Source organism: Onychomys torridus, chromosome X (assembly GCF_903995425.1).
Source record: "Onychomys torridus chromosome X, mOncTor1.1, whole genome shotgun sequence".
NCBI lineage: Eukaryota > Metazoa > Chordata > Mammalia > Rodentia > Cricetidae > Onychomys > Onychomys torridus.
The window spans coordinates 118276834-118286575 of record NC_050466.1 but is presented as its reverse complement, the minus strand read 5'-3'; the positions used below and the strand labels follow the sequence as shown (position 1 = coordinate 118286575).

At 41.5% G+C, this 9742-nt stretch overlaps 1 protein-coding gene across 1 annotated transcript; it reads right to left on the bottom strand.

The window, feature by feature from the left end:
- Positions 1-7688: 7688 nt before the first annotated feature.
- LOC118574112 (signal peptidase complex subunit 3) lies at positions 7689-9271 on the bottom strand. The gene has a single exon (XM_036174775.1). The coding sequence runs from the start codon at positions 9094-9096 to the stop codon at positions 8554-8556; it is 543 nt and encodes a 180-aa protein (XP_036030668.1). The 5' UTR covers positions 9097-9271; the 3' UTR covers positions 7689-8553.
- Between the last annotated feature and the right edge of the window lie 471 nt (positions 9272-9742).

The following is a 9742-nucleotide window of genomic DNA, read 5'->3' as shown; positions in this document are numbered from 1 at the left end:
TCCTATGACTATATGAAATCTCTGGACTCAATCCTCCTGCCTCACCCTCCTGTGTAACTGAGACTACAGATATATTCAACTGCCCTTGGTTAACTTGTGTGATCTCATTTCTACCTTTCTTTGTGTTGGGGATGGATCCACAACCTCAGTCCTATTAAGTATATGTTCTACCACGGAACTAAATCCCAGCTTCTTACAGATTCTAAGATTAACTGAAGTAACTTAAGAATTCCAGTTTAGTCCATTCTTCCATGATGATCTATAGGTAGTTAATGGTTGGTGGAAAGAGAGCCTTTGTGTGTCAACTAATGTGTTGCCCATGTTCATGTAAGTAACATCTCACCCATGATCTTATAAGTAACCCCAATGAAACTTATTAATTAACAACAACAACAAAAAGCAAATAGAGAACTAGCTGGGGAGAGGAAGGGGACAAGAGAGGGTTATAGAGGGTGAATATGATCAAAGTGTGTGTGATATATATAAATATATAAATATATTTATATAAATAAATATAAATATAGATGCTATAATGAGACACATGACTGTACTTAATTTAAATATGCTAAAACGAATGCTTGTTTGGGGGTTGGGCATGTATCTCAGTGCTAGAGTGCTTGCCTAGTGTGAGCCAGGCCCTGGATTCAAACTTCAGCATTTTCAAAAAATAATTCTGGTTTCTATGTTATATTCCATACTTACTATGTTAGCAACTCCAGAGTATAACCTAGAATTCAGCCCATCATTTAGATCAGATTACTGGTACCCCCATTACCACTCATACCTCCAGGAGATCCAACAAATCTCTCCTGAGTAGAAACATATGTTTATCTGTTTCAAGACTGGTGTTGATTCCAGAACCCACTCTTCTGGCCTCTAATTATGAGAGCTGATATATTAGTTTAAGGGGAGACTGTCTGAAAGGCAGCAATCAGAAACGCCAAATGGAACCATCATGAAAAGCAGAGAAAGTTAGTAGATTAATTTCTCCAAGATGCTGTATAGGACCTAGGGAATTGGAAAAGAGCACCACCTAGTGGCACTAGAGGAGGATCAGTTACACCTGTATCTTCACGACTCCAGAATAAATTTAAATTCCTGAAGAAAATTGTTTGATTGGGTTGTTATTTGTTTGGCTGGATGTGTGTATGTGTGGTCCTGAAAGGACCAAGCAAACGCCATTACAGGCTGTTAGTCTTCTTTCAGAGATCAGGCCTCAATTTCAGTTTCCTGAGACTTGAGCAGTTTCTGGGAGGGCCGTGAACAAAAGACATAGTCCTTGCAGTAGCTCCCTTTCTGCACGTACTCTGAGAGCTCAAGGTTCAGCCAGTTGTTTACTGTCTGGACTCCCTCACCAACTTAGAGCTACGTGCATGGGTCAATGTGAACGTATGTGGTCAGCCAGACTCCATGACTGCTCAAGGACAGAGCCTGGGCCACTGAGTCAACCCCAACAGTCAGTACATGCTAGGCCAGCCAGCCCCCATGACAGCTCAAGGGCAAAGTCTGGGACTTGTCCAGGCCTGCCCCAAAATGATAACTGTAACTCCCAAGCAGTAAATTCAAAGGTTACATATCCTCACCTAGTCATATGATGCCAAGGCTTGTACCACCCTGCTTGTGGTTTTCCCTTTAAACACCCCTCACTCTGAGAGCTCAGGGCCATCCTCCTCCACCTGCTGTGTCAGATGTTGGATACGGACTAAGCCCAGGTTTGCTTGTTATCAATAAACCCCTGTGTGTTTTGCATTGGATATTGGCTCTGTGGTGGTCTTGCTTGGGGGTCTGGCAATGCAGCCACATTTGGTTTCCACTCCTGGAGTTGAACACACAGGGTTTTATTGATAACAAGCAAGCTCAGGCTTGGTCTAAGTCCAACAGTCCCTTCCCAAGATATTCAAGAATCGTCTTCTTTCTGATATAAAAGTTTATAACAATATTTGCTGAAGGAGGACTCTGCTAGTGTTAATCAACTAACATTATGCAGTCTTGGTATATATTGTGTAGTGGATTAAAACATGTCATATCATGGTGTCCATGACAAGGGTGGAGAAAGAATGAAGGTCCACGCTAGCAGCCTTCTTTTTTTCCCCTTTCTATATGGATCACAAACTATGGCTGGGCCCATTGCCTATATTCAGAGAAGGTCTTTCACTCTCAGGGAACGCTATCATGGACACATTTAAAATTATGCTTAGCTGAATTCTAGGTGATTCTCAATCCAATCAAGTTAACTAACAATAAAAGAAATTACTCGAAACCACACAGGTTGTCTTGAGTGTATAATGCTTGGAAGCATAATGCATGCTTTTTAGGCATCACTCAGACAGCAGTTTCATGTTGGGTAGTGTGTAGGTTTGAATAAGAATGGCCCCATAGGCCCATAGATTTGAATGTTTGGTCCGCAAGAAGTGGCACTGAAAGATGAGGAGACATGGCTTTGTTGGAGGAAATGTGTCAATGGTGGGTGGGTCATTTTGAGTTTTCAAGGTCCCAATCCAGGCTCAAAGTCTCAGTCTCTCTCTCTCTCTCTCTCTCTCTCTCTCTCTCTCTCTCTCTCTCTCTCTGCTGCCTACAGATCTAGATGTAGAATTCTCAGCTAATTCTCCAGCCCCATGTCTGCCTGCATGTGGTCATGCTTTCCGCCATGATGAGGATGAACTAAACCTCTGAAGCTGTAAGTAAGCCACAATTAAATGTTTCTTTTATAAGAATTGCTGTGGTCATGGTGTCTCTTCACAGCAATGGGACACTGATTAAGACAGGTAGTTATTGGATTATTAACTGAAAAGTTTATTGTTTCTATAGGATGCAGGAAATCAAGTAGCAGCAATGTCTAGCATATCAAGGATAACATTCTTCTCTTACTTTGGAATTTTAAGAGGCTCTTGTTACAAACATGAAGTGATAATGACAATGGAATCGAGCTTAGTATTAACCTAAAAACCCAATAATTCCTCTGAGATTTTCCTAGACCATAATATGTCACTAAAGCCAAATTCTGATTATGATCCTGTGGATTTCACATAGGGAAAAGAAAAAGAGATGAGGGAAAAAAACCACTCTTTAAAGCTGATAAAGTATTGATCTGTAATCTTGGGAAAACTGTCCACATCTAGGATGCCATCAGTTTCTAGGTCAATCTTTTAGCATACATTCTATAACAGGGATATACTAAGAGTCTGGACAGCTCATTGTCAGTCATGTGATATACATCCAAGATTTGAAATTTAGAAGCATCACTGTAGCCTGAGAAGTGAGAAGATTTTAGTATCATATCTTCCCAAGATATTCAAGAATTGTCTTCCTTCTGATGCCATGTCCAGAAGGTACAACCTCTGGGTCTGTATATAAGCATTTGCTTGTTCAGTGACTATTTCATAAGGAGTTAACTTGTGTTTTCCAATGGAAATGTGTCTGATTGTCATTACAGGAAAAAGAAAGAATTCTGGAGAAATGGTTTGGCAGTTAGAGTACTGGACATTCTTTCAGAGGACCTGAAGGCCCAGGTTTGGTTCATAGCACCCACATGGCAACTCAAAACCTTAAGTCACTCTAGTTTTTTTGTCTTTTGTAGACACAAAGAACACACATGATGCACATCTGAACACACAGGCATTCACACATACACATAAAAATACAACTTTTTAAGCCAAAAATGATGCAGTTGATAAAGACAATGTAGTAGACTCAGTTAATTAAGCCAATTTCAGGTTTTAAAATGTAACATTTATTTAATTGGTCTCATAAAATGAGAACCACTATCATCACTGTAGATTTCTCTATAAAAGATACATGTTTTCAGGGCTGGAGAGATGGCTCAGCAGTTAAGAGCTCAAACCGTTCTCCCAGAGGACCCAAGCAGGCATGTCAGACAGATCATGACTGCCTATAACTCCAGCTCTGGGGAATCTGGTGTCTGTTGTGACTTGCCACTGATTATTGCTGATGAATTGAAGTTGAGTTCCAGATTCAACAGAATCAGGGGATTCAAGGCTAATGCTGCTCCAGAGTTCCTTTACTGTCAGTGTATGAAGCCTTTGTTCCAGATAACTCAAAGTTCAAAGCAGGGATAGAGAAACATTGAAGAACATACAGGGAATATTTCATCACTATCACCAAATGTGCTCCAGATACAGAAGGCCTTCTGGCTGAATGAGGGATGTTTGCGTAATGCCCTTTAGCTTGCTAAGCTGCATTGCTGAAGCAGGGCATCTTGCCCATAGCATCCCATGGGCAGGAGAAGGCATTGCTCCCAGTGGAATAAACAAAGTTCTATGGGAACAGAGTTCAGACATCAGAATAGTATAGGAAAGTATGTCATATCCAGGCTACAGATGGCCTTTTCTGGTGTCTGTGGACACTGCAATCATATACATCACATAATTAATTAAAAATAAAATATTTTTTGTAAAAGAAATATGTTTTAAGTCAGGCAGTGGTGGCGCATGCCTTTAATCTCAGTACTTGGGAGGCAAAGTCAGGCGAATCTCTGATTTTGAGGCCAGCCTGGTCAATAGAGTGAGTTCCAGGACAGCCAGACTGCACAGAGAAACCCTGCCCTGAAAAGTAAACAAACAAAAAAGAGAAACGTGTTTTGTAATAACCTGTTGGAATCATCTTTCCCACATGAGAATACATCTACACAGGAATAAAACTCATAAGCTGTTGTTAGAAATACTGGTGCTTTATTGATGATGGTAATTGAAGTCTAAGTGTGAATATGCAAGTGGTTCAACCTGTAGTGGATGCACACCACCTATCTTCTACAAGCTTTATAGTCATTGCTTATAAGTTATTCCGCAATTTCATATATTTACCACACCACTACTTTTGTCACAATTGAGTTCATTTTATCTGCTTCATGAGTTGAGGAGTGGAGAACTTTTAGCAATGGGAGCATAAATGATTCAGCAAAAATTGGTGAGCCACCTTGGTTCTTTGTCAGTAGTTTGCTAATGTTGTATTTATATACTTCCAGACTTCAGTTTTACTTACATTGTTTCAGATATCAATTTTGATTTTTCCAGTTAAGGTGTATTGTGATGTTTATTAAGAAGTCATTGGCCGGGCAGTGACAGCGGCGGCGGCGGCTGGGCGCGGCTCACGCCTTTAATCCCAGCACTCTGAAGGCAGAGGCAGGTGGATCTCTGTGAGTTTGAGGCCAGCCTGGTCTACAGAGTGAGATCCAGGAAAGGCGCAAAGCTACATGGGGAAATCCTGTCTCGAACCCCCCCCCAACAAAACAAAACAAACAAACAGACAAACCAAAAAAAACCCCAAAAAACCAACAACTGTATTTGGGGTTGGGGATTTAGTCATTGTAGGAGAGCAGTGTAGCCATAGATGGTCCATATTTAGAAAAAATATTTTTTTCCTATGTGATAATTCTCCTGTAAACATGCTAGACTTACTTTTCAGAGCATTTAAGACTCTCCTGAGAGGGAGCTGGGAGAGATGGCTCAGTGGTGAAAAGCACTCAATCTGTAACTCCAGCTCTAGAGGATTCAGTGCCTCTAATCTCTCTCTCTCTCTCTCTCTCTCTCTCTCTCTCTCTCTCTCTCTCTCTCTCTCTCTCTCTCTCTCCCTTTTTCTCTCTCTTTATCCCCCCCATATATATAAAACTAAAAATAATTTTCAAATCTTTTAAAAATTTTCTCTTCAGAGGAAGAAATAACATGGGCTTTCAACTCTGCAGAATCACAACTATCACACTGTTTATGTGCAGAAATCGCTCAGATCAAAACTCACACTTGTGATACCCTTACCTTCCTCAAAAGTACCTGAATGTTTATGAGCATCTTCTTCCATTGATATAGAGGCAAAGGTACAACTATTTTTAATCTTTGTGTGTTGTTTATTCATTCACATGTGTGCACTTGTTGGGGCTGGATCAGCATGTGGAGGCCAGAGGTTGATGTTCTGTGTCCTCCTTTATTGTTTCCCCCCAGCATCTCTCAGTGACCCTGTAGCTCACAGATTGGGTCAGACTAACTGGGGTCATCTTGTCATCTTTCTACTTCTCTTCCTGGACAAATTCTAAAAACATGGACATGTCAGAAATATGATTAGAGTAAATTTCACCATTCATCTGTACCAAACCAACAGATCCACTTATTGCACCAGTACACATGGAACTGGCATCAGGGTCTGGTTAAGATTGCAGGCTTCTTGTGCATGTCTTCCTCAAAGGAAACAGCCAACACATAAGCCTAGGTAACTGCAGATTTTAACATTTGTATGTCTAGTAGCAGTACAGAGGTGTTGGAGTTAAATGTTCTTGTTGGCATACAGACTATAAATAAATTCAAATTTATAAGAATGATGTGTTGTCCTTGCTCGTCTTCCTGTCTGCACATTATTAAGATGCTTTCCTGTTAAAACTTCAGGGAATAAGCTAAACAAAAGGCACATGGATGTCATGTGAAAGGACCACCATTTATGTTAACTTGTCCAATTTTGTCTTTTTATCAATAAACAAGTGAAGACCCTGAAATCTTTAATGAAGAAAACAACAACAACAACAACAACAAAAAAAACAGAAGCCAAAGCCATTTTAGTGGGTATGATGCTACCTATGCCTTTGATGTTTAATGCTAGTTGGAAAAATTCAGTCCTACATACTTCTCTATGAACTGTACAGCTACATACACATTTGTTGGAACAAAGGTAATTAGTGATGTATTCATATGAGATAAAATACAATAACACAAGTATTTCGTTTTTAATTATCTTACAAAATAACGTTTCCTCATGCCATTTTCATATACACTTGGCTTTGGTTGACTATGCTCCCACCCTTTCATCTCCCCAATTGCCTGGTCCCCTACCCTGTCCAAAGCCTTCCACCTCCAGTATTCTATTTCATACCCATGTGTTCTGTTACCATGTCCACCCCTTCCTTTAAAGTCTCAGTTTACTTCTTTCCTGGGTCCCTTTCTGGTCAACCTCATATACTCATTCCCCCCCAAAATACACACATGTAAAACTTAGATGCTAAGATCTCCTTTAGGCATATAACCGAAGGACTTTATATCCTTCCAGAGGAACACTTGCACATCCATGTTACTGCTGCTCTTTTCACAATAGCAGAAAATAGTCATCCCAGAAGGCCATCAGGAGATATGAAAATGTGGTACATATATGCAATCTAACTCATGCAGCTGCAAGAAAACATGCATTATTTGTCTTGTTGAGACTGTGATGCCTCACTAATATATTTCAGTTTCACCCGTTTCCTGGACAATCTCACTTTATTTATGGAAGGATATAAAGTCCTTTTGGTATATGCCCAGGAATGGTATAGCTGGGTCACAGAGCAGTTCAATTTTCATGATTTGAGAAGCCTCCATACTGATTTCCATAGTTCTTACATAGTGGTTCTTGAAATAATAATAATGTGTCGTCACTGATGGTGAAACTATAGTGTTTCTCCTTGCTTAAATTATGGTTTTGTCCTTCTACTTTCATATCACCTGTGCTGAATAGCCCTTCCCAACCCCCTCTTTACCTTGAAGCTGTCCTGTAAACGCTGTCTTGGAGATTATTGATTTTCCCACAGCAGAAAAAAAAAAATCAAGTCATATATTTAATCATGTACTTTTATATGTATAATATAGAACTTATTTTGGATATATTTGAATTTTTATACTTCTATTATAAAGAAAAATGCACAGAGTGAAAGAAAATACTACTTCTATAGCAGGCTTTATTTACAACCTGAGCACAAGCTACTTTTATGTAATATCAGGAACATCAAGACAAAAGGTTTCAGGGTTACAAAAAACACAATGTAAATTATAAATGAAATTGTACTACAATGTCATCTCAGGCCTAAGAGGTGGAATAACTTCAGGGAATGAGAATACCTGTGATCAAAGTTAGACTCCATTCTTCGCTAGCTATTTTAGCTTGGATTCCCCAAGCTTCAGTGTTTCACATTCTTCATCTGCCAAGAGCCTATGTTTGTATTACATACATCACTAGATTGTTGGCAATAGAATACAATAAGAGAATACGTAAATTGAAATTTGAATATGAGTATTAACTCCAAAAATTATTAAAATGGAGACTTTCCGATAATTGTTCACAATTAGCATCTAGTGGCAGTATACACACCAAAACAAGCTTCAGTCAGTGGGAAGTCATGCAAACATTTCCAACTTTCAATGACAATGTAAAAAATTATTTTTAAAAATCTGTAAAACATGAAAACTTTTGTAGGGAAAACCTGGAAAGACCAATATTTCTTAGACACACAGCCATTAAAGGTGTTACAATGATTTGCATATTAAAGATGTATTCACTTTTCAGAAAGTTATTAGTCACCTTATTTCCACCACTTATAGCAGCTAACAAATAATCATATTAGCTGTTTTTCAGGAACCAAGCATGCTTTAACAAGAGATAGACAAAAGACTGCTTCTAAATCACATTCAATGTGAACATGCACGAATACTACACGCAAGGTAACTGGTTATTATAACACAAGTTCCTTAAGACTCTTGACAATTTTTAACTACGATTCCTTAACACAGACGCAGGGAGAGTTCTTCAGAAAGTCGTGGCTATTTCATACGAGTCTGGAAATGGGACAGACACGCGTCCAGATCCAGTCACAAGAGGCAGAATCCCAGCAATGGGGATAACTTGCCAGGACAGAGTCAAAGTGACATTCCTGTTTCCCTTGAGACCGTGCCCGTCGTCAAAGAAAAAATACTTGCTTTTGACATCTTTCAGATCCAGCTTGGGGTTCTCGCCTCGCAGAAGGATCTTGTCCCAGAGGACCACCTGGTTCACAGCGTTGCTTTTCGTGGAATATTCTGCCGAGAGGTAAAGGAAGAGCTGCTTGACGTTCCAGTCGAAAGTCTTCTCCAAATCCGCAGAGATGTGGAACGTGATGAAGCCCAGGTCGCTTTTCTTTCTGGGTCCGGTGAAGTCTTCCACTTTTTTGAGCAGGATCCTGGAGACGTGCAGGCGCACTGGCGCGCTTCTGTCTTTGAAGGCGGTGGTGAGGATGCAGCCCAAGGTGAGCGCCGCCATGACGCTCAGCGTGAAGGCGAACAGCGAGTTCGCCCGCGACAGCAGGGTGTTCATCTTGCGGGATCAACCGGCGGCTCCCTCCACGCGGGCTCCACTGGCGCTGGCGGGCTGGCTGGCTCGGGCTCGCCGGCTGGGCAAGGCGTGCAGTCTGCTCGCGTTCCCTCCGCCTGCCTCTGGCTCGCGCAGAATGCTGGGTGCGCGCACGCGTCCCTGGAGCGCGCACCGCCCACGATGCCTTTCCTTTCTTTCTTTCTCCCCCCCCCCCCCAAGTCACTGGTTAACCCTACAACCACTGTGTGCTGAGAGTCTAAGGCGTTTGGAGCATCTGATAGAAAACTTCAGCACCATGTCTCTGCGTGGCTAAATAAACCCGGGAGGCCTTGAGCTGCCTCATCCCCCCACACCCAGATACAGTCACTGAAGGTCCCATCTGAGCCCTGCAAAGCCCTGTCCAGGGAACCCCCTCCCTCTGCACACTGCTGCATCATGGCTTCCATACATCCTAGCCCCTCCCCCTGGCCTTCTGCAACAGGCTCCTGAGGGCTGTACCCCCTCCCCCACCACACACGCACACACACACACACTAACTCATCCTGCCTCTCTGCAGTCCATTCTCTGCACAGAGAGCAGCCATCCCCTATGGGTCGTGTCACTCCCCTACTGGGATCCTCCACACTCAAAATAGCGTCATAGCGTCACA